The sequence below is a fragment of the Pholcus phalangioides genome, unplaced genomic scaffold (assembly GCF_987345545.1).
Source record: "Pholcus phalangioides strain wild (caught in Gottingen) unplaced genomic scaffold, Ppha-v1.0 ptg000015l_1, whole genome shotgun sequence".
NCBI classification, from domain to species: Eukaryota; Metazoa; Arthropoda; class Arachnida; order Araneae; family Pholcidae; genus Pholcus; species Pholcus phalangioides.
The window spans coordinates 108,402,792-108,428,909 of record NW_028301608.1 but is presented as its reverse complement, the minus strand read 5'-3'; the positions used below and the strand labels follow the sequence as shown (position 1 = coordinate 108,428,909).

Genomic DNA, 26,118 nt, shown 5'->3' with positions numbered 1-26,118 from the left:
TATCACATCTAGAGCTTTTAATGCATCATGACGAGATGGTCAGATACTTCAACTGAACTTTCTGATTCTATTTCTTTGGAACACATGAAGCACTTGCTCTTTGGTTGATTGATTCAAAAATATTGTCTTCTAAAAGTCCTGAAGTTACAAGATCAGAGTCAATATTCACAAATTCATCCTCGATACAATCACCTGTGGGGTTAAGCGTTTTTATGCTTTCTCCAAACGTAATCTGAGAAGAATCTTCAGAGAAATTATTGTTTTCCAAAGACTCTAAACAAAAACCAAAATGATGGAAGCAGTTCCGAATCGTGGCACTCATGGCCGACTTCCATGCAAAATCAATCATTCAACAGCATCTAAAACAATTTTTTGTGTTCATTCCAACATCTACAATTTTTTTTGGTCTGTAATTTTATGTAAAAACTTTTCATACTTAGGATAATTCCTTGATCCAGTTCGACTTAAGCCAAACATGTGTCGAGTTAGAGTTTTCCCTACATTGAAATTAGTAACGCGCCAACCAAGGGAATAATAGATGTTGAGTGTTATCCGGATAGTCGAGTTATCGAGATTCTACTGTATTATAGACACGTAAATATTAAGCCCTGTATAATTATTATTGTTATTATTGACGTAAATATCGATTATGTGATATTTTAATCGAAGAGTAGATTATTTATATTATGTAAGCCGAGAAGATTCTTGGCGTTTGTAGGAAATTCTAAGGGTTAAAATTAAATAATAAAAATTCATTAAACAAAAATTATTTGAAATTTTATTTTTTAAATTTAATGCACATACTATCGTTGTTAAATATTTGATTATGTATTTTTACAATAGATGTGGCATCAAATTCCTTCTAGATGAGAGAAATATTCCCCCCCCCCCCCGTCCAGTTTTTAATAAATAATCTTCCACACCTGATATATATTTTTGAACTTTCAATTCTTTTTTTTCAACTCCTGGCAGCACGTCGACCGAATATTCCACACCTTCTAGTTCCAACATTGATTAATTTTTAGCTTGTTTGTTAAGGTAGTTTTCATTTCTATAGTTCAACAAACGTCCATGGCGAAGATATTTTTCAACAAATATTTTTTGAAAGTTGTGTCTGGCCACCTCACCATCCAATATTTCCGCGGAATTATAGCGAAACGGTAGGAGACGACGGAGCATGAACAGGTTCACGCTTGAGATCAAAATAAACCCTCCGTGAAAGAGCAAAAAGACCCCTCCAAGAGTGGCACGCCACGACCACTGGCGCATGTGCATAGGTCTACTTAACCGGCAGAACCAGAATCGTTTTTATTTCACTTACCCACTAAATCGCTTGTGTACTTGGCAACTTAAAATTTAGTTACCAACTAAATCACTTACCGCGTGTAAACGGGCCTTTATAGAAAACATTTGTGTATATTCCGGTTTGTTTGGTTTTTTTTGTAGAATTTATTAAGATACCGGTTCTGCCAAGGTTTCCTGCATTTTGGTGTGAACATAGTGCGTCCATATTTCACCGAAAACCCGCGTCGTCTCCGATTGATTAAAATCCAAATTTCAAGCTAAAAAAAGTTCAGATTTTATCCAATTTGAGACGACGCGGGTTTCCGGAATATGAAATACGGACGCACTATGTTTCCACCAAAGCGGCTCAAGATTAATCTTTAATACAGCTTTGGTTTGCACCATCGAGCTGGAGAGAGTATGACGTCAGCGGTCTTCGCCTTGGCAGTGCTGAGAACGTCGTCCGCGACATCATTCTTCGGAAGATCACGTGACTCGGTGAAAACACACAATCCCCGTTATTTTCTTACGGCCATGGGCGGAGATGTGCCCCCCCCCCCCCTCCCAGCGTCAAAGGTGGAGTCGACTGATCTAAGTATATGTTACGGTAAAAGCCCGAAGAGTGGTAAATTCTAGGTTTTACCAAGTCGAATCAATCACAATGATCCTGATGCTAATTAAGATCATAATTAATTAACTAATTAGTCATTCAAATTAGTGAAAATTACTAAAAAAATTGCGAATTTACTAATTTTCATAAATTTGAAAGCTTTTCATTTTTTAATCTATATATACATATATGAATTGACAATATATAATTGACAATCAATTTCATATATATGAATTGACATCATCGTGCCCCCAAGACTTCCAAGTCTATCTTCGCCTATGCTTATGACATAAATAGGGGGCCGTTCAAGTATTACGTCATCACCGATAAGGGGGGGGGGGGTTTCCGATTTGCTGACTTTTGATGACAAGGGGGGGGGGTCTGGATAATGCTTACGTCAGCAATCACCCTTTATGAAAATATGAGTTAGGATTCAGAGGGGCAGAGCTGATGACGAAATTTTGGGGGGAGGAGGGGGGGGTCAAAAATGGCTAAGAATTTGCTTACGTAATACTTGAACGGTCCCTGGGAGTTTGAAACAATAAATGAAAAAAATAATTTCAGCATCGATGAGAGAATTCCAAAATTAATGAGAGAGAATTTTTTTCAGTATTATTGGAATATAATTCCAGCATTAATAAACTTCCAAAATTAATGAAAGTGCTAATTTTAGCATTAACGAAAGACAATTCCAGAATTAATGAAATAGATATAATTTCAGTTCAGGGTTTAAGCTACCACTGGCTTACGCAAAGGAGGTTTTGGGGTTCTAATCCCCCCCCCCCCGGAGCCAAAATTAGTGTTATTTTGCAGGGGAAAACGTACCCCCAAGAAGGGAAAGAAATCTGAAATCCCCCTCTCGAGAAAATTCTGCGCACGCCTATGTAAGCTATCGTCGCATTTTTCGCAAAATGCGAAAGTAGTAGCCACTTTCTCAAAAAATTCATACAGGAGGTACGAAACGGGTAGACATCCATCCATCAATCATTAGCCAATCGTTGCCAGTTGCTACGGATTGTCCGTAGTTTATAAATTACGAAGCTAAGGGAGATAAGATAAGATAATAGATAAGAAACAAAAATACGGCGACTTGACCGCAGCAAAAAATTGCTACCGCAGGGAGTCCCCCATCGAGGGGTTAGCGCATCAACCTCTCGACGAGTATACAAAACAAGCCTGCCGTTCGGAATCGGCAATAAATTGTAGGTCCCGGTCTAATTAGCCCTCGTGTGCAGAAAATGACCGTGGTGCGACAAAAATGATCAATGATCAATGATCAAAGCTAAGGGAGATACTCTCAATACTACAGAAATCGGATTTAAAAAAAAATCCGGCCTTTTTGAGTTTCTTTTTGAGCGGTGTTTTATTTATTTTTAATATTTTTTTTTTTCAAATTGCATCGATCTTCACCATAACGATGAATTCGTAAGCGCACGTGAGAAGACAAAGTCGGAACCGATCTGTTTTGTCTGCGCGGAAGGCAATCTGTAAAGCCGCGTCTAAACCCCCGCTCTACTCGATATACAAACGTGCAAAAATCTGTTTCTGTCAAAACCGCCTCACCCCAAGTTGTCGCCTGACGTCAATAAAAACGTTTTTTGGAAGTCATAAAATGTCTCAAACATGACGTGATAAAATGGTCATTATGTCCATTTTGGAAACGTCAAAAATGACCATTTGCAAATAGTTACACTTTCAGAAGATAGATGGCGCTATTCGAAGAGACGGGAAGAAAATGTATCTCTTTCTGGCACAGGTCGGAGTTGAACCAGGTTTCTCTCCGAATTGCCCCTATGTATCTCACGCCATGCCTTAACCGATCGCGCGAAAGTAGCAGCAGCCACCTGGTGTTATTTAATGAAGACTTTAAAAGTATTGATTAGTTATATTACAATTACCGTTTAATCTCTTGCTGAGTTTAGCCGATGGCAGTTATTTTTTCGTTTTATTTTATTTTTTTATCCATGAAAAATATAGTAATATAATTATAAATATAATTATTTGCATTATTTACAATTATCGAAAAAAAAAGTTTTTAAAAAATTCATTTTTTTTAGATCAATGAATTCGTTGCATCTTCTTGAATTTTTGACAGATTTCACAGATCTTCTGATCGTCCGTAAAAAACATGAAATGGATGCAATTATAATTTATATAACGTACGTTGATAAATTTATATGAACAATTACTCATTGAAAAATTTTGCATTTCCATTCAAAACAAAATCGCAGTTAAAAGTACTTCATTTATCTTGTGACAACCAGTAACGAATAGGCCTAGGGTAATTTTGAAACACCCTCTGAAGGTTCATTAACAAACATTTTGTATAATTTTGATATTTTCATCCGGAACAGAATTTTTCAGTTGGAAAGAAATTCGTGATTTTTATGACGCAAAATCGTTTACGCCATAAAAAATCACGTCATTTCATGACCTTCATGGCTAATAAGGTCTTGAAATGACCTGATATTTCATTAAGGTCATCAAGAATCACGTTATTTCCTGACCTTTATTGTTCGTGGTCACCAAATGACTTTGAAATGACGTGATTTTTTTTTGACTGACGTCATTCAGAGAAAATGACCAAATTTTCACGTCATATTTGACGTCAGGCGACTACTTGGGACGCTGTGGGCTAAAAACAGGTTTTTGAGTGCTTCAAAACGGGAGTGGACAGGTTTTTCGCGGCGGGCCCGGCTTCATTTGCATAGTGCATGGTCGAGCTCGCACTGGAACTTGTGTCGGAAAAAGAATGTTTCACCATAGGTGCCGTAAGAGCTCAGACAAGTCGCCAAGCAGGACAAGTCACCCTAAGCGAGGAAGGGAGGGGGGAATCTCCACTTTTGGTGACGTCATAAATCCTGCTTTTTGATTGGTTGCTGGTTTTGGGTCTACCGCAGGCTGCAGACGCACGCGTGGTTTTTCCCCTACACATTTTTACACTGTTCTATCTGGCAACAAGATGTAAAAGCAGTAGTCAGGACCAAAGCCGCTTTGGTCAGGACCGTCTAGTTTGTGTTTACATTCTGTTTCAATCCCGGTCACATTGCGGGTTGCTGCGTTATGTCTTCGTCTATATTTTATACATTATTTATTAATCCAGTTAGTTCTCGTTATGTTTTCATTAATAAATAGTATATAATAACATCACGTCTTCAATCCGTCTCACCTCGGATAAAATATACACGTTTTGACCTACGCCCTTGAAATTCCCAGACGAATCCAAGATGCCTCCGAACAGGGCGGATGTTATTCTAACCATGGCCCAGCTTGCCCCAAGGTAACATGAAAAAGACAGTCGGAAAAACAGCTCTCAAGAACGAAAACGCAATATACATGTTGAGAATATCATTGTTTGCTCACCAACAGCAGATGCCGTGTGCTGGGGGGGGGGGTACCTATTCCATTCAGAAATAGAGAAAATATGATGCAAACAACGCTCAAGTTGATCCTTCTGCCAAAAAAACAAACCAAAAGAATAAAAAAACATTCTGAGGGTAGGGAAAGAAACCCCTCCTTGCTCCATGCGAAGTAATAAAACTGAGTAGAAGGTAGGTACAATTCATTAAAAGCTAGGGGAGACAGATGGTTATTTTTTTTATTTTTTGGTCCAACTCATATGCCCCCAAGACCACACTTTTCACGGGCCCCTCTGCAATGAATTTTGAAAAAACAAACACGACGAGAATCATCCCGGGGGTCCACCCATGTGAGGGCCATGGTATTGATGCACACAAATGCATAAAATTGAAGAATTCCAGAATAAGTGCATATTTTCATAACATTTTTAAACATAAGTAACATCACACTCATCGACTCCATCATCCTAGGCTGAAATTTGAGCAGAATTTCTGGTTAACTTGAATACGAGCTGGGAACAATCACCGGTAAACGTGACAAACAAGATTTATTAAACTTGCGAAAATGGTTGGTAACTATGCATAACAGCCGGTGATTACGCATAATAACCGAGTTTATCAATCTTCCGTAACATATATATATCGCTTCTGTTTTAATTGGGGAAAATTATTGAGATGGTTTCCTTTTTTTTTGGAAGAAAAGTGGCGCCATCTGTAGTGAAAACTGGGGGAAATGACGCCATCAATCAGACGCGCAGGCGTCCTCTTTTCTCAGTTTTCGAACCTGGTAACCCTAGAAACAAGATAAACACAATGAAAAAGTCAATTGTTTCAGAGTGGGAAAAAAATTTCCTTGGAAAAAAGGGAAAAAATAATTCCGAAAACCGGAAAAGGAAGGCAAAAAGACGAATTTTTCGAAACGTAGGAGGACGCTTGAAATGACATCAAAAAGAAGGACGTCTGGTAACCCTACCAAACAACCATTTTCAAACCATCAAGTCAATCATCAATTCCCGATTTCACAAACATAATACACAATAACCCCCTTCCCCTCCCCCACTTCTTAGGACTCTAAGAAGACCGTGATACATGGTGCGGCAACCAAAATGTACAAGAGTGTATAACAGAGACTAACGACGAAAACAATTGTATTGTTCTCTTCTAGACCGCACACACTCGAGAAGCGAGGCGAAAGAGAGAAAGAGGCCACTGAACAAGGTGCGCGACTTGAACAAACCTCTTTTGTTTTTTCACTTTGATCTGCTGTTTGGTCCGTTTTTTTTTTTCTTTCCCTCTTTTACGGAGGGATCATCATCATCACACCCGTACATTTCAGAACCCCCCCTGGTCATTGTCTCTATCTAACTCTTCTTTGACTATACGTGGACATAGTCAAGAACTCTTTTTCCAGCCCCCCATGCAATTTTTTCTTCCTAGTCGGAATTCTTATATCGTGTACCTCTTCGTTCCACTATGTGCTCGGCATGCAGAGTCAATTTTTAAAGCCGCGTGATAGCCTGGCCAGAGAGAATCCGGCAAAAATACTTTAATTCTGTTCTGGTAGTGAAAATTTCTCTCATTGTGATGAAGATTATTTTAGCTTCAGAACACAGGATGTGAACAGTGATGTATTATATACAGTAAAAGTCTGTCCTAACGCGTACGATTTATAACGAAAGTCTCACTATAACGAGTGATTGTCAAATACAGTAGCATCAAGAGACCGGATAAATCACTACGTAATAAAGGAATTACAGATTTTTAAATTTTGTTCCTATGTATGTTAAACTCATCTGGAGGATTAGAAAAGTTTTTGTTAAAACGAGATTTTCTCTATAACGGTATTCGTCAAAACCGGAATCGACTGCAGCTAATATTAAAGATACAAAAAAGTATTCGGTTACAGCCACTGTCGCTGTGATGGTAGAATCGCCGTAACTAGGATTTTTGTTTTGTGTTACCGCCCCTACAAATTTGGAATTCGATATAACTTTATAATGGTGTCTATGTGTTCACCTAAAATTTTTCCGCCTGGAGCAGTTGCCCCCCCCCCCCCACCCCTGGTTCCGGCACTGGGTGATAGAGTGGTCATAGCGACGGACTCGTATCGCGAGGACAAGGGTTCGAACCCCACCGTTCGGCCGAGAACTTTATTTTCTGTTGTTCCCAACTTTAAAGCGCGAATGCGAGCCAATTTCCTCAATAAATTACTAGAACCGCGGAGTGGGTCAATTTGACCCAAATCAAACTTCGTTTTCATTTATCTCAAAAACTTACACGTAGATGTTAAAAAAATTTCGTGACTTTTCATGATATCGTATGAATATTAATTCACGAAAATTTTATCATCTTCACATTTCGTGTTTCAGAGCTATAAACACTTATACCTAGAACCGCGGTTTGGGTCATTTCGACCCAACGTACTATTTTATAGGAAAAAAGGGGTGCAGAATTTTCTTGGAAGTGGTTACACTTTCTAAAATTTTTTGTAAATGAAGATAGTGAAGGATAAAGGTCTTTCAAGGTAAAGGCCAATTCATTGTCAGAGCGGATTATCTTTTTTTTCAATGGGGTAATGGCACAAGTAGAGCTAAATATTTTTTTCCTTTGTAAACTTGAATACCTGGAATTCTGACGGGACTCAATGAAGATTTTGGGAGAGTAAAAGCTTAACTCTAGAAAAAACGTGTAGTTGAAATTTCTGTAGGCAAACGATGTCACAGAAAAAGAGTAAACTTCTAGTTTGCACCAAATATGTTTTGCACGGATTTCGAAACCTTGGGAAGTATCAGCATCCACCGAATCTCTATTTCAGAGCACATAGTGATGCAACTGATCAAGCCAAGCAAAGAACAAGGGCAAAAATGCCTCAACCGACACCTCTTTTCACTACACTGAAGCTGGCTCAAATGCTAAAAGCCAAGAAATACCAGCTTAGTAGAGACGATGAGACGAAATCGAAGAGCAATATTATCTCACACAATAAAGATAGTGATACAGTTGTATGGAACAAGGATGCCACAATGGCAATTTATCAAGGAAAAAACTATATAAGTTTTTCATTACTCAGCACGCTTCATCTATCTGGCAGTCGATATTGGAAGTAGTTAGCCCCAAAAAGCTTCCTCACACACACACAGAAACTATTTCACACTACAATTCAACAAAGTGTAACGATTGTAGTTGTAGCGATCAAAAAAATGCCCAGAAAATATTCGGCATCATAGACGTTTTCTATAACATCCTGGATCTCACTATAAAAATATTCCTGTATTTTCTATAAAGCAGTACAGAAGGCCAGAACTATCTTTTGTGAAAGCAGTTCCTCTAAAGACTTATTCAAGAACTGCGTTCATCATTCGTGTTGGCCTTGCGCAAAAGGAAACGTTCGTGCGCTCTTGATCATGGAACTGTTTGTGAGTGATCAAAATAATAATAGTAATAAATAAAAATAAACGAGTCTGATATGTCAGGTAACATAAAAATGTGGAAACAAAACTGTTAATTTTTGCATGGGTTGTGCAACTTCAACATGCGATGAATGTGCAAGAATAATTAATGAGAAAAAATTTCTCAACTGCTCATCATAAATTCCACTTATCAGTAAGAAATTAATACTTATTTAACAGAATCATATTACAGACTTCTTCATGCTCAGTTTGACACGCTTATTTTACATCTTTGTCATATTATGGGATTACTGAAAAATGTTTTTGAACTGAATAGAGTAAATAATGTACACTAAATCTTATTTTTACTGAATTACATCATTTTTTAGCTAATTTTGAAGGCCATTTTGTATTCTCATAAACAATTATAATTTTGCATTATAAATACGCAATTAAACAACATTGAATAAGAGTTGGGAAAAACCCAGAAACTATTTTAAACTCCGTAAAAAAACCAGAGGGCACTATTTGCTGCCTTGAACAACGGAACTTCAAATGAGCTAAAAAAATTTTATAAGTTTTTAATTTTTTTTATACTTGGAAAGAAATTGTTGCAAAATGGGAGAGAATTTCGGAAGAATCAACTCGATGTTTGGCGATTCAGCACTCATTATCTGGCGAGATTGGCGATCTGACACTCGCTATTTGGCGAGATTGACTATTTAACGCTCGTTATTCGGCAACATTGGCGATTTAACGCTCGTTATTCGGCAACATTGGCGATTTAACGCTCGTTATTCGGCAAAGTTTCTAAACTAACATTCGTAATTCGGCGGACATGCGCTTTTTACTCCCGGAATGAAAATGTTTTGCACGTAACATCGAGATTTAACACATGACAATCGACTACAGTAATTTCTGCTGCTTCCAGTGACGACTGTTTTTTTGAACGGAAACACTCGAATTTGCACTTTAAAGCTGAAAGGCATTGCAAACCATCTTTAGTTAAACGATCACGGACAATATCGGGGTTTCGCGATGGAAAGCCCGATAGTTTAAGTATAGTGGAATAAAACACGCTCTTTCTCGTAAAGAAACGTTTCGTGGCTAGCAGGAACAAAAAGTTTTTGGCGTCCTTTCCGAAATTCCGGACATACTGAAGCGAAATTCGCTATTTGGCGCAGAAAAATGCGAAAATACGCTATTGGAGCAGGATGGCGCAAGATATTAGTTTTGGCGCAGTGCGGCGCAGAGTTCCCACCCCTGCCTTGACGGTAACCTTCATAGTGAGAAGACGAGTATCTTACCACTGCGCCACTTGGGCGGAACATGCATATCGCCATCTGGTGGCCTATCACGCAGACTTAGCTTAGGACTTGCATACGTACTTTCAAAATGCTTTGAAATGATTCTGAAAAACTTCTTTCTGCAGAGCCGTTGCGTGAATTTCTAAGTATTGAGATGGACTTCAATAGTGCTACTGAAAGAATTATACCAGCCCTCAATTGTTTGAATTGCGGAAACATTTGCTTTATGGAAACTCTTGCTTCAAAACAGATAGGGGACGTACTTTCCTATTTTATAAATTACTGGCTTGCGCGTTGCTGCGATCTCAGAAGAAAGGAAATTCAAGGAAATGAAGGAAAGGGGAAAAAAATTAAAAAAAAAAAAAAAAAAAAAGGGATGCCAGAAACCTTCGCGGGAGTGTACTCAACAACTTCCCAATTTCATGGCGATCGGATGAATGGTGTAGTAACGCATAAAGGACAAAAAGGCATACATTCGTTTTTATATAAACTGAAGAGCCAAAAAAACTGGTGCAGGCATGCGTATGCAAATAGAGAGATATGGAACCAATCAGAGTACGGCGCTGCGGTCGGCAACGCCTATATAACACAACAAGTGTCTGGCGTAGTAGTTAGATCGGTTACTGCTGCTACAATGGCAGGTTATCGAGATTTAAGTGAGTTTGAACGTGGTGTTATAGTCGGCGCACGAGAGATGGGACATAGCATCTCCGAGGTAGCGATGAAATTTGGATTTTCACGTACGACCATTTCAGGAGTGTACCGTGGATATCGGGAATCCGGTAAAAATCTACGACATCGCTGCGGCCGGAAAAAGATCATGCAAGAACGGGACCAACGACGACTGACGAGAATCATTAAACGTGACAGACGTGCAACCCTTCCCGTGCAGCAAATTGCTGCAGATTTCAATGCTAGGCCATCAACAAGTGTCAGCGTGCGAACCATTCACCGAAACATCATCGATATGGGCTTTCGGAGCCGAAGGCCCACTCGTGTACCCTTGATGACTGCACGACACAAAGCTTTACGCCTCGCCTGGGCCCGACAACACCGACATTGGACTGGAAACACGTTGCCTGGTCTGACGAGTCTCGGTTCCAATTGCTTCGAGCTGATGGACGTGTACGGGTATGGAGACAACCTCATGAATCCATGGACCCTACATGTCAACAGGGGACTGTTCAAGCTGGTGGAGGCTCTGTGATGGTATGGGGCGTGTGCAGTTGGCGTGATATGAGACCCCTTGATACATCTAGATACGACTCTGACAGGCACCTTGCACCCATTCATGTCCATTGTGCATTCCAATGGACTTGGACAATTTCAGCAGGACAATGCGACACCCCCACACGTCCAGAATTGCTACAAAGTGGCTCCAGGAACACTCTTCTGACTTCAGACACTTCCGCTGGCCACCTAAATCCCCAGACATGAACATTATTGAACAAATCTGGGATGCCTTGCAACGTGCTGTTCAGAAGAGATCTCCAGCCCCCTCTTACTCCTACGGATTTATGGACAGCCCTGCAGGATTCATGGTGTCAATTACCTCCAGCACTACTTCAGACATTAGTTGAGTCCATGCCACGTCGTGTTGCGGCACTTCTGCGGGCTCTGCCTAATATCTACACAATATTAGGCAGGTGTACCAGTTTTTTTGGCTCTTCAGTGTATATAGACAAGCTATAGAGAGAGTAATCGGATTTTCTCAATATACTGGGAGCAATGAGGAAGTGACAAACCATTGTAAAAAAACTAACACATCTGAGAAGTATTGTTAGAAAGCCACAGTAACTAAAGTAAACATTCCGAAAATCATTGTCGAGGCCTATGAACCATTGTTGCCTGATGGTTTTTCCCAATTTCAGACATTTTCCCAGCTCTGACGAAATTTTAAAGTAGCCTATCGTTCAAGGAGGGCCGTGTTTCGTATAGTCAAGCCTCTTTCTCAAAAACTCTATATCTAGAAAAATGAAAATTTTTTTGCACTTTCTGTAGCAAATCAACGCATTTTTACTTCTCTGTGTCAAAGTAATTTTCGAAAAACTATCTCAAAGACCAAGCCCAATGATAGTAAAAAGCAAGCACGCAAATTCATTGTTTTGCGAAAATAAGGCTTTTCAAGGCTAATCTAAGCTTAACGAATTATTTTAAATATGGTATGTAAATTGAATTGAACAAAAAAAAAACAACATTGAACGTATTTTTGTGCATTTGCATTCACTGTGATTGAACACTGATTGCTTAACCAATTATTTTATTAGTACGTAGTAAAATATAGTACAGTATTTTTTCCAGTTTTCATCAATTGATTTTTTTGCCATTCTTCTTTTCTTAGGCTGGTATTACACTATAAAAGTTTGGTAAAATCCCTTTTATAAAACTCAAGAAATCCACTCAATAAAGCTCATAGGTTACATTCGAGCAAATGCAACCGATAATCTTATTGGTTGAATTTTTCAAGTTTTATAAAATGAACTTTAGAAAACTTTTATAGTGTAATACCGGCCTTACTGAAAAAAACTTTCTCGAAAACTCTCCATCTCTAAATTTTTCTCGGTCCTGTCTGTTTCGAGATAGAGAGGTTTGACTGTATATGCAAAGTTTGGCGGCGATCAGCCTAAAATTGTAGATTTGTATAGGGAACATACACAGATAGAACATCAATTTTATATAGTTTCATATTAATCTTTTTTTTTTCCTCATTTATATCTTTATTATGATTATTTGAATAACTTGACATACGATAGCACTGAACTGTCCGTGCTGAATCGTTGGCAATGAATTGTCATAGATTCATGTGAGCAGGGTGTCGTATAACATTAATAGTGGTTGTTATCGAAGAATTTTTCTGACATTTTAAGAGATGTCAAACTTTAACTGCATGTGCCTTACGCCGGGATTACACTATAAAAGTCTGACAAAAGCTCTTTTACAAAACTTGACAAAAAACAGACAATAAACCTATTTGTTACATTCGCTCAAACGCAACAAATTCAATATTGATTGAATTCTTCAAATTTTATAAATTAACTTTTGTCATACTTTTATATTGTAATCCTGACCTACACAATAAAAGTTTTATAAAATTTCTTTGATAAAACTTGAAAAATACAACAATTAAGCGAACTGATTACATTCAAGCATATACAAGCGATAACTGTATTGGTTGAATTTTTCAAGTTTTATCAAAGAATTTTTAAAAACTCTTACAGTGCAATTTCGGCCTTACACTTGCAACTGAATACAACCCAGAAAATAAGAACAAACTAGACAAAAAAAAAAAAGAGAAGTAATAAAGAAATCATTGTAATTTTTCTACCAGATTGAAGTACCACATCAATGAGCACCGATTCTACATATTTATGTATAAAAAATTGATTCGTGTACACAATAGGGGAGGAGGAAAAAAACTAATATCTCTCGGCACACTTCATAAAAAAAATACCATAGCGATTGCACCGCGTCAACTTGACTAAAACACAACTTATCGATTAAATTAAAAAGCTTCTCTTCTCCGTCTCCCACCCCTGCAAATAAAAATGATCGAATTAGCAAAAAATAGGGTCTTTTTCCCCTTCTCTTAATCTTACGTGGCAGTGAGAAATAGGTATATATACACTTCTATAAAAAAAACAAATTAACTTCTTTTCCCCCCGAATGATTTAAGTCACTGGCGATACATAGCACCTAATATAACATGGCATGCGACATGAAACGATTGAAATAAAGAAAAATTAATGTACACGTAGCAGTGTAACTATTGAAAAACACTATCACGATGAGCACGATAAATCACATACAATATCACAATTTGAGCCTTTTAAGGCATAATTCTGGTGCAAAAAAGCACGAGTGTATATATATATACATATTTAGCTGAGGTTTACGATTCAAACATCTAAAATACATTTGTCTTTGCTATGGAGCACGTTTTGGTTCGTCTGATCATTTTCATATTCCACAAAGTCATCAAACAGCGTCGGCCACGCTTCCGTGTCGTCATACGAACTAAGGTCGTCACCGACGGACTCTGAAAAATTTAAAAACATGTTCCATGTGTCTCTTGATATGCTGCGAACGTGCGGGTGTTTCTCGAGAAAAGCGAGCCACCTCTTCAAAATGGGTGGCTCATTATATAAAAATACTAATTTCCACAACTGAATGGCTATTTCGGACATGAGAACCCGCTGCCCGACTTCCAATCCGAATCTAAAAGTGAACCGATAGAGGTCCTTGAACTTTTCAGGGTCTCTCACTTCCTTCAGCATTTCGGGGAAGCGAGACTGTATGCCCTGGATGGAATCTACTTTCAGGGTTTTGCAGCCCTCAACAAATTCTTCCTGTGTGAAGCAACACATTTGATGGGCGTTAAACTTCCAAGCGAGTTGCAACGTTCGAAACTCCTCCGGTCGGATGTTGAGATCGGCACAAAGACGTTCGATGCCTTCACTCAGTATGGCATTTTCGGAGGGATCCTTGTACAGTTCGAACAGAGCATTTATTTTGCTTTCAGAATAATCCCGGCTGTGGTGACTAGAGCGCTTGCTCTCAGAAGAATTCGAGCTGAGTATAGGTGGTATCTTTTGATAGAACATCCGCTTTTCCGAGGCAGAACTTTTGCTGCTGCTGCTGGTACAGTGATTGGTGACAGATTCTCCATTGCTATTCATGATTGGGAACGATGTTTCCAGGCAGCCTGACAACACGGTATGGGAATCACTATTCACCTCTGGCTGTTGACTGATCACATTTCCAATTTCAGTGAATTTCTCGTTGTTGCACTGAAGATCGGGAGAATGACTCGTTTTACAGCAAGAAAGGCACTTCCCCATTGGCTACACAAGAGAAGACGTTTGGCTACCTACAACTCATTGCACTCCATCCATCTATAAAAATGATAAAATATTTGGAATAAGTGAACATCAGTAATTTGCGACATTTAAGACACAGAAAGTTTAGAAACAAAGCTTTCAATCATATACGGAAAAAAAAATAATAATAATAAGGCAGAAACTAATCCTGCATCTACGGCAATAGTGCTCAACCTTTTACAGAGTGTAGACTGCTTCATCAATTTGAAAATGTGTCACGGGCCGCTTCAGTGATTTGGAACAGCATTGCAGGTCACCAGGGCCGGTTCTGAACATTTTTCAAGTATAAGTAAGTAATATTTTTGTGATAAAAAAACCACCCCCCCCCCCTTCAGTTGGTACCCTAAAGAATTGGTGCTAGATATGGCAATGATGCATTATAGATTGTCAAATACCTGGAATTTCAGAAAAGGACACATAAAAATTTGGTTAGATCGTCCCCCAGGACTCGTTCTCTCCTGAACGAGAAGAAAAAGTAGAGGGAAAACCCAAGGTTTCTAAAATATATAGACCCTCCTCAACTTTTTTTCCCTTCTTTTTACCATCATGATCGCATGACATTGAAAAAGTTCTGAAGTACAAAAGAAGCATTTTACTGTATTGTATTGATATACAGTACAATAGTGGGGTTGTTGTGTACAAATGCGGGTTGTTGAAGAATACAATGATGGATATCTCTGGTTATGTCCCTGAATGCGAGGGCTGTATACCAAATTTTCAAATTTTGGAGTTTCTATTTCTCTGCGGGTTTTCTTCCCTCTGGTTACATATAGGAAATTACAGTACTCTCGCAGCTATCTGTTGTATTATCACTTTATTTAAATCAAAACAAACAACACATACACAAACATACTGAGAGCAAGATATACACATTGGTTGTCAGTCCTCTAATGCATATATGTATAGATGAATTGACATCATCATTATGGTGCCCCCCCCCAGCAATAATGACCTTGCCCCCCCAGACTTCCAAGTCAATCTCCGCCTATGCTCTCACCCCATGTCTTTGGTTGAAGTTTTGGCATTGTCTTTCCACTCCCCTTTCTTCTTTGACCTCTGTGGTTTTTCTATCCACTGCTTGTGGTTGCAATTGACCTATAGTTATTGGCAAAGTTGTTTTAGTCCCCCATTAATAACTCTGCTGGACTGAATCTATTTTCTAGAGGCCATGCCATCAAAGCAATGTATGGATCTTCTGACTTCTTAATCAGCATTTTAACTGCTGATTCAACCAGTTCATTACTAGGTATCCTTATTACAGATTTGTAATAAGAGGCCATTTAAGTATTATGTCAGCATCGATGGGGGGGGGGGGGGGGGTTTACGATTTGCTGACTTTTGATGACAGGGGGGGGGGTTGATAATGCTTACATCATCAACCACCCTTTATGAAATTATGAAAATATGAAATATTTTTAATGGCATCTTACTCGGTGTGACAAAAACGAGAAAAAACATTTTGATAGTTGATGGGCACTTGAAGTAACACCCCCCCCCCCCGTCCTCACAGAGCCACTTTAGTGATCTCTGTTTCATGGATCCCAGTGATGTGGAAATGTTTCAGAGTCGCTTAAGTGCACTGGAACTGTGCCACCCATCACTCAAGAGATCCGTAATTACATGCCGCGGATCACTTAAATAATCTGAGAATGCGCCGCTGGTAACTTGAGTGATGTAGAACCGCAGTGGGTGCCACTTAAGTGCTCTAAAACTATGTGTCATGTCACTCAAGGGATCTCTAAATGTGTCACTGATCATTTAAGCATTCTGGAACTGTGTCCCGGGTCATTTAAGTGATCTGAAAATGTGCCACAGGTCGCTTAAATGCTCTGGAATTGTACCACAGGACATTTAAGCGATCTGTAAATGTGCCGCTTAGTTCATTTTACAAAATTAGGTTTGAGGAGGGCAGGCCACATCAGATAACCCCCAGGGTCATATTTGGTCCGTGGGCCAAGAGCTTTATGCGATTTACCATATATGGCTTAAAGAGTGGGTCGCAATGAATTTATTAAAGATAAATTTTGAGTTCATAGCCTTCAAATAACATTGAAATTAACAGAAATTGATTATAATAACATATATAAAGGTATTTTCACCCGATACTTTAATTAAAAAAATAAATTTTTGCCCCCCCCCTCCCCATGTAAGTCCCTGATCCCACCAATATGCAATTACGATTCAGAGGGGCACAGCTGATGACGAAATTTTGCTGACAAGTGGGGAGAGGTGGGTCAAAAATAGCTAATAATTTGCTTAAGTAATACTTGAATGGCCCCAACCATGTTCTTATCGTCCAGAGCTAATTGTAATTTCCCTTCTGATGGGCTAAGTTTCTATTCTCATTGATTTAAAGTAATTCTATCCCCCCCCCCCTCTATTCCGAATATAAGAATTATTTTTTGTATATCTGATTGCATCATGTGTTTTAATATGTGAAACAGTAAAAACAACTCAAACTAGGAACTTTTTTTTTTCAATTAAAAAATTAACTAAGGAGGTCAGGCACCATTATTATGAAGAGGGGGGGGGAAGGGGGAAATCGATCACAAGCCTCCAATCGAATCAATTCCCCCTTCATAACAATGGTGCCTGACCCCCTTACCTGGTTAGTTAATTTTTAAATTGAAAAGGTTCTTAGTTTTACTGTTTCACATATTATTAAAACACATGAAGCAATCAGATATACAAAAAATAATTCTTATATTCGGAATAGAAAGGGGGAGGGGCCCCTGAATTACTTTAAATCAATGAGAATGGAAACTTAGCCCATCAGAAGGGAAATTACAATTTGCTCCGGATGATAAGAGCATGGTTATTACAAATCTGTACTCAGAGTGTGTGTTACTGTCCATCTATTACCTCATCTGGACGACACAGACGATGAGCAAGTCCTCAGACAGGGCCGTCAGCAACGATGGGAGAAGAGATCTGAGAAACGAAATCAAACACACTGATTCGAATGCGTCTGCGTATAATGGCGTGAACTGCAGCAGAACGGGAATTCCGCGACAAACGATAACAGCAGCACATTCAAGATATTTTGTTTTTGCCGCTCTGCTCGCTTGTGTGTAGCTTCAAGATGGCCGTCAAAGGGCTTGTTTTCGCTGTTACAAAGCGTTAGCGAGGTCAAAATGTTACAAGAATAGTTGATGTTAAGTTCTTGACGTACTTCAAAATGGTGTGGATGATCAAATGAAAACAGCAAGTACCAAATATAATTTTCACATGTTTCCCGTCAAACTTTTCTCGTGTGTACGTGCTTAACCAAACCGAAAATGATTTATATTTTGAGTTTTAAGCTAATTTATCATGCACCATGTGTGGATAAATGTATTTGAGTAGTCTGAATTAAAAATGCAAGCATGTTTCTGTGGAAAAATTAGCAAGTTTTATTTGTTTGTTTATTTTCTGTGTACCGTCAATATTTCCATACTGGAAGCGCACAGAATGTTTTTTATGCTGGATTTTTGGGTGTCAATAATTATGTTTCTTGTGTAAAAAAAATGAAACAATGAAACCAACAAATATTTCTACAAATAAAGCTATTGGGGAATTTTCCACTTCTACCCTTCCGCCTATGCTAATAATACAAATTTAAATGGTGGGGGGGGGGGGGAGGACTTGAACTTGATATTTTTCTCAACATTTTACTCATAAATTTAGTAGTAGAAAATATTATTGATCTTTCGAGAAGTTGCGGGAAAAGGTATAGGGAGGAAAGCGGCCGAAATATGAGGAATATTTCTGTAGCTACATTTAAAAATAGTGATAGATATTCACACAACACTATTATTTCTGAACTGTTGTCTGATTCTGAACTGTTGTCTGAGCAATGATTTTAATAATTATGAAATTTTTAAGCATTCTTCAATTTAAAAAAAAACCAAGCTGATTGCAAGTTTCTATTTGATACTCTCTGTTACATCAAATGCGCCCCCACTATGTTTCTATTCCTCCATATAAGTTTACATAGGAACAATGCAAAAACCTAGAATTACTTTATAACAGAATTTCCTTATAACGAAGTGATTTCTCCAGTCTCTTAGAGTTCGCTATAACGGAATTCGACGGTATATGTTATAACAGATGTGACGTACGTATGTTACGTACTATGTTCCTTGCTCGCAGCTATATTCTTGTGACACTTCTTTTCCTTCTCATTCGTCGCTTTGCTCGCTGCTTCCACTATTTCTTAGCTTCACACTCTCTCAATGTCACTCTATCATGTTCCTTCACTGACCTGGTCCCTATATCACTGTTTCAGTCACTCTCATGACTTAAGTCAAACTGTGAGGTTCAAAGGAACTCAAGGCTCTTTGACTTAAGTCAAACTGTTTTGTCAAAGTCACTGTTTTGATCAATCCTATACTTGCACATTTTGGCTACTGATTCCCTATGTTACTTTTTCGATCACTCATATATTTGTACACTATTTTTGGGTTGCTCCTCGATCTAATTATATCCTCTCTTTAGACGCAGGTGGATTTATACATTTACTGCCTGCGCGCTGAAAAACTTTTACCACCCATATCCCATTCTACTAATTTTTGATCACTCACTACTGAAATTTCGCGCCCTTCACTACTACTACTCAACCATACATGAACCTCGTACACATTCCTCTACAGAATTTCTAACGAATTAGTAAACGTCAGAATGTGCGTGTTGTGAACCTAAAGTGAAGTTCGTTTCAGTGTAATGCTTGTTACGTGTAGTGCTGCCATAAATTTTCCTAACCATGAAAGAAGTGTAATGATTGAATAATTGTACATTGTAGGCCTGTTCCTTTTCGTGGCGAGACTCTTCAAGAGGGAGATCAACTCACATTTGAACCTCGAAGTTAAGAACCATAGAAAACCAACTTCAGCCAAGCCACCCTGGACTACAGCTGCTAAGCAACACCCGATCATCTAAGCCAGTGATTCCCAACATGGGCGTTAACACCCCCTTAGGGGCGATGGAACGTCCCAGGGGGCAGTAGAAGCTGCAGGTATAACATAGGATCCTATGGGTTAGATTGTGTTGGGGGGGGGGGGGGATGGAAGAAAAAAATTTCTGAAGGGGTGATGGGACAAAAAAGGTTGCGAAACTATGATCTAAGCCCATGCCTTACAATGCCATTTATAATAAGGGCCACTCGAAACTGAGCAACACTCAAGGTCTAGTGAGAGTGGGTAAACAACCTTTGTGAAAATTTTAGGCTCCACAAGTGGGCAATATACTCTAGTTACAGTACTGGGTATAAGACAAGTTAGTAAAGTAGTACAATTTCGGATGACAAGTTAACAAAAGAAATCAAATTGAAATGTAAATGAACATTTTTTTCTCAATGGGATGTTGTTCATACACCTCCCCCTTCTAAACATGATTGAAATACAACGAAAAGACATATTATTAAAAACATGGAAAATAAGAACACGATGTGTATATACCACTATGAGCAAACAGCAGTGATAAGAATGGCAACCTGGAAACAACAATAACAACAACAACAATGGTGGTATCTTTGATGGAAACATCTGTCAAATCCAAGGGCCACAGTCGGAGGAATCCATCTTGACGCAGGAGCTCCTATTTATTACCCGGCATCGAACACTTCTTTGGGTTTATTGTCAGTCTCGGAGGATCAACGGCCTCGGCCTAAACTTTTGCGCATCATATCATCATCTCACCACACAATAACATAATAAATACACAATAATAACATTCGCGAGGAAGCAACAAAACAATAAAAGACTAAAAAAAAGGAGGAGGAGCAACAAAAAGGGAAAAATAAGCTTATGACGTCATAACAAGGAAGGCGATCGTGAAATCCATACTCTGGCGCGGATTCCACTCATTTAACCAATCAACAAGCGTCTTGTATTCAAATTCTAAGCTTTTGTAAACGTTAAACTGTGTCTGATTGTCAAAAAATCACGAGACAATTAAAGTGTATACATACGCTGACCATATTTCATCCACAAAAAAACAAACGGCATACTGCTATGCCAAAATAAGTAGCCAAACGTAAAAATAATTAATGATGATGATAATTAATAATGATTATGGATAAGGTCGGTATTACACTATAAAAGTTTGATAAAATCCCTCTTATAAAACTCAAAATTCAATCAATAAAGCTCATAGGCAGGTGGGTATCGTGCCCGGGTGCTATACCCGAGGGGGCGCAAATTTCATTCTGAAACCTCTCTTTTAACATTACAAGGGGCCGTCAAAATGCGCGCTTGCCCCGGGTGACCAACATAGGCGGCGATAGACTTGGAAGTCTGGGGGATGATGATGATGTCAATTCATATATACATTAGATCAATCGACTCCACGTTTGACACTGGGGGGGGGGGGACAATCCCCCCACGCTCCCCCGTATCTCCGACCCCCTATATAAGAGTTTGATAAAAATTATTTTATAAAACTTGAAAAACGTAGCATATAAGCACATCCGGTACATTCGAGTGAACTTAACTGATCCGCCTATTGGTTGAATTTTTCAAGTTTTATAAATGAACTTTTATTGAAGTTTTATAGTGTAATGCAAGCCTAATCCCCGCCTGGGGTGAATTTTTCAAGTTTTATCAAAGAGCTTTTACAAAACTTTTATAGTGTAATCCAGGCCTTAGGCCGGTATTACACTGTAAAAGTTTGATAAAGTCCCTTTTATAAAACTTGAAAAATCTAACCAGTAAGGTTATTGGTTACATTATAGAAAATGCAACCGGTGACCTTATTGGCTGCATTTTTCAACTTTTATAGTGTAATACCGGCCTTATGAACATACATTGGTGATATATAACCCGCGTATTTTTCAACTTGGCTACTTTTTTTATATGATTCGTTTGCATTCTTGTTCTTTACTAAAATTAAGGATTTCGATTTTTCCTCCACAAAATTACGACAGTAGTATGATAATCGCGACTTACGCCGCGATTACACTGTATAAATGTTTGATAAAATAACAAAACGCCACCAATAAGATTATCTGTTACATTCTAGAAAATGCAACCGAGATTTTATTGGTAGCATTTTTCAAGTTTTATAAAAAAGGAACTTATCAAACTTTTATAGTGTATATGAATAATCCGGCCTAAATATAAAATTCATCTAGCATATTTTTCGTGTTTAGACGTTTTTTCCCGTGAAATATATTTCGATACACTGCCATTTGCGATACATATTAGCGCTTCTTTTTAAGAATTTTGCAATTCCTGGGTGACAATTTTCGAAATCCTAAATTTTTCCGTTTCCACGATTCTAGTTTCTCGAATAACGGTCAGCTTAGTTATGATCGAAGTTGAAAAATTTCCGACTCCGATAAGAAATGAATGGCTAAAACAAAAAGTAGTGACCTGAGTTCCATTTAACCAACTACGATCAAGGACATATTGCACCTAAACGCCAATGGAATAAATATTTCTATGGAAACAAAAAAACTTACCTCCGTTTATTTTTTACACTCCTACATTGGCGTACGCAAAGGTGGGGGGGGTGTTTGGGGTTCTAACCGAGATTATAGTGCTATTTTTTGCAGGAAAAAACGTTAAAACCCCCCTTGATATATATATATATACACTGCTCAAAACAATTAGGGGAGCAAGCAAAAAAGTGAAGAAAACCGTGCGAGACAGCCACGTATTGGAATACAATGGATAGTACACGCGTATCAATGCGCAATACAGAAAAAAGACGTAAAAAAATTTGGAATTAAGCTTTAATTCTTTGAAAATATGGAAAAAACATGAAAAGATGATTTAGGGCAACAATTTGGTTACATGTAAACGATTAAAAAAAGTACTGTTTAGACATGATGCATGAGTTTTAATAGGGCGTGTGGTCTCCTCGAACAGCTAAGACTGCTGCACACCCGTTTGCCATGGATGCGATGAGGTTATCGATCAGACTTTGGGGAATACTGTTCCATTCCTCAAGAAGTGCAATCTGCAAGTCTCGGACAGTAACAGGCGGCCTTGGTCGCGCAGCAATGCGTCGTCCGAGCATGTCCCAAACATGCTCGATTGGATTCAGGTCAGGAGAGCACGCTGGCCATTCCATACGCTGTATTGTTTCAGCTTCAAGCATGTCCTCCACCAGACGAGCTCTATGCGGTCGGGCATTATCATCCTGGGAAACAAAGGAATCTCCAATGGCTCCAGCGTAAGGGATGACATGAGGTCGCAGTATCTCGTCTGCATACCTTCGGGCCGTCAAAGTGCCATTCCGAATGATATGCAGGTCCGTACGTCCGCCTATGCTGATTCCACCCCATACCATCCAACCAGCTCGTCTGTATTGTGACCTTTCACGAACGAATGTGGGGTTATTTCGAGTGCCCCTGTCCCTCCATACCAGAACACGTCGGGTGTCACACTCCAGACTGAATCGGAACTCGTCTGTAAACAGCACTTGGCTTCAATCATGTTGCTCCCAATCTCGATGTTCAGCAGCCCATCTTCTTCAGGCCGCACGGTGGCGTGGGGTCAACGGAATGCAGACCATTGGCCTACGTGCATAGAGCCCTCCCTCATGAAGCCGATTACGTACTGTTTGGCTGGACACCCTTCGTCCTGTTGCCAAGAGCAACCGTCTTTGCAGCTGCATAGCAATCTCGGTTCTGTTTCGACGGGTTGTTAACCGTATATACCGGTCATCAGTTGCTGTAGTGCCGCGTAGCCGACCTTGCCCTGGTCGACGTCTAACATTTCCTGTTTCTTGGAATCGATTCCACAGCCTTGCAACAACACTTCTGGCGACTCCAACAGCGTCCGCGACACTACGTTGTGTTTGCCCGGATTCCAGTCTGCCTATAACACGCCATGCCATGGATTCCGGTAAGTCACCTAGTCTAAAAAAAAACTGCGCAATCGAATTTCACAGTTACGGCAGTAAAACAGACGTTTCTGCAACATACCGATTTCTGCCCTTATCTTTTTCTGGTTTTTGACGTCATGAACTTTGATTTGCATATGAAGTTTTCTTCTCCCGTTCCCTGCTAGGCTTTAAATTATGGATAATTCATTTTATGTTACCTATCGGTATACATCTTTGCGTAATTTTGTTAAAACCATGTGCTCCCCTTATTGTTTTGAGCAGTGTATATATATAGTATGCGATTTTTCCCCGCACGTGATGTATCATACTATACATACCGGTTTTCCCGTTCTTGTCTAAGGCCGGGATTACACTATAAAAGTTTGATAAAAGTCCTTTTATAAAACTTGAAAAATGCTGCCAATAAGATCGGTTGTACTTTCTAGAATGTAACCAATAATCTTATTGAAAATTTTCAAATTTTATAAAAGCACTTTTACAAAACTTTTAGCGTAAGGCTTTTTTTTTTAAAGCTTTCAGGCCTTTTAGACCCAGGTGCGGCTAGAATTGTCAGATCTGAATTTCTTGCCAATAGCTTGTAAGCGATGAGGTAAATAGAAATATGTCGAACAGAGGTAAAAAGTTGAGATGGTCTAAATTACGGGGATGCCCAGCGAGATTGGGCAGGCTCCGATCTAAGACGCCAAGTATACGCTATAGAAGTTTTTATTGAACTCGAAAAATGCAACCAATAAGCGTGTTGGTTACATTTGCGCGAATGTGACTGATAAGCTTATTGGTAATTTACAAGTTTTGTAAAAGGTCTTATCCAACTTTGAGGGTTATCCCGGCCCAACACCCTTCTCACGCCTGCTTCAGGTTTGCTACTCTGTACTGTATAGACATAAAAATTACGCATAACCCACCCAATTGGAATTTTATTTCACCCGTAGAAAAAGGTGCCGGTGCTTCCGACACTTCCAGACAAAAGCGACGAAACTGTTTTCCTAACGGAATATTAAAAAAAAAATCATTCGATTTCGTTAAAATCTGATTAGACTCGCGTCACGAAAAGCATCTTTGTCGCAAGCCGAAAAGGCAGGAGTGGCCAACAGTGGTGTTGAAGCCGGTGGAGGGGGTGGTAGTACGAGCATCCCGGAATTCAGGAATCAATCTGAGGATCAAGTCGAGCACAGAAGGATCAATGATTTCCGACGCCTCTGGTGGCGAACCCACCACTAATCATAGATTCAACTCTTTTTTTCATGCTTCATAAGCTCAAAAATAACAATACCTTGGAAAAACTAGCATGTTGCTAAACCAGGTGTATTTATTATGCCAAGTGTGAAATTTCAAAAAATACGAGGAATTAATAAAAACATTTTATTTTGCCTTTTATTCAGCAGGATGCTGGAAGCTCTCAAGGAAGACCACATCACACTGTCTACATACAAAGTCATAATGGGTGGTACACAAAACAGAAAAAAAGTCAAAGATGTCAGAAAAAAGTCTCTCCCTCCAACAAATGAACCTATGACTGATTTAAAATGCATGTTTTTCTCGAGGATGTCCATACAAATTCTAAGACAACAAAACAGGATTTTTTAGGAAAAGTACTACAGATTGATTTACAACTTCATCTTCAAAACTTTCTTGAATTCCAAAACAAAACACAGTTCATAGCCCAGAATACGAATCTGATAAATTGAAATCACAAAATTTCCCACTAAAATATGAATTTTGTGGATATTCAAATCCATGTGTTCAGGGACAAAAAATGACTACTGAATTTTGATTCCCGAGCAAATATGCAGCATTGACCTTGATGATGATAGACATTAACCCACTTGCATTCATAACCAGAATAATCTGCGAATGATTAAAGTCTCTTATTGCAGAGTCTATTCGAACATTACACATGCGCTATGATACAGGACTGGTAGTCAATTTGGAGAGGATGCAAATGGGTTAAAAAATATCAATCACTCGTGCTTCAATGAAGAAATAATTATTGCGAATACAAACATTGTATGGCTAGATTACATTAATAGGAATAATTTTTGACTCGATTAATCCAAAATAATCCATAAATAAAGATGTAGAACAGTATACACTGTTTAATTATACTCGACATACTTTTTGACCCTTGTGGTTATCAAAAATAACACCAGCATTCAACATTATTCGGACTATGTAAAATACTGAAAACATAAGGCTTGCAAAGAGAATTAACAGTTTAAAAGAAATCGCTGGATTAGATGTAGATAAACAGAACAGTCAGATGGAAATTGCAGCATTAAAATGAACTCTATCATACAAAACATGCTCAATTTTTAAATCAATTATGAAAACATTTGTAATTGAATACCTACAAAAAACACAATTCTTCATTTTTAGAAAGTCACAGAAAATCAATAATAGATCAATATTTCTCTATAGATATATTATACTATAGATTTAAATTTGTTACTGAATTTTTTCGAT

The 26,118-nt window shown here is 38.7% G+C and overlaps 1 protein-coding gene across 2 annotated transcripts; it reads right to left on the bottom strand.

Moving 5' to 3' along the window:
- Window positions 1-13,245: 13,245 nt before the first annotated feature.
- SCCRO3 (defective in cullin neddylation 1 domain containing SCCRO3) lies at window positions 13,246-20,631 on the bottom strand. Of its 2 annotated transcripts, none has more exons than XM_089245095.1 (2): window positions 20,297-20,631; window positions 13,246-14,841 (listed from the first exon to the last, which is right to left on the bottom strand). In XM_089245095.1, exon 2 carries the CDS (start codon window positions 14,785-14,787, stop codon window positions 13,846-13,848), a length of 942 nt encoding a protein of 313 aa, XP_089101221.1. In that variant the 5' UTR covers window positions 14,788-14,841; window positions 20,297-20,631; the 3' UTR covers window positions 13,246-13,845. The 2 variants fall into 2 exon arrangements, with proteins under 2 accessions (XP_089101221.1, XP_089101220.1); XM_089245094.1 differs by having other exon boundaries at window positions 20,262-20,567.
- Window positions 20,632-26,118: the final 5,487 nt, after the last annotated feature.

Coding starts and splice junctions, on each gene's coding strand:
- SCCRO3 (XM_089245095.1), bottom strand. CDS start 14,787: ATGGGGAAGTGCCTTTCTTGCTGTAAAACGAGTCATTCTCCCGATCTT.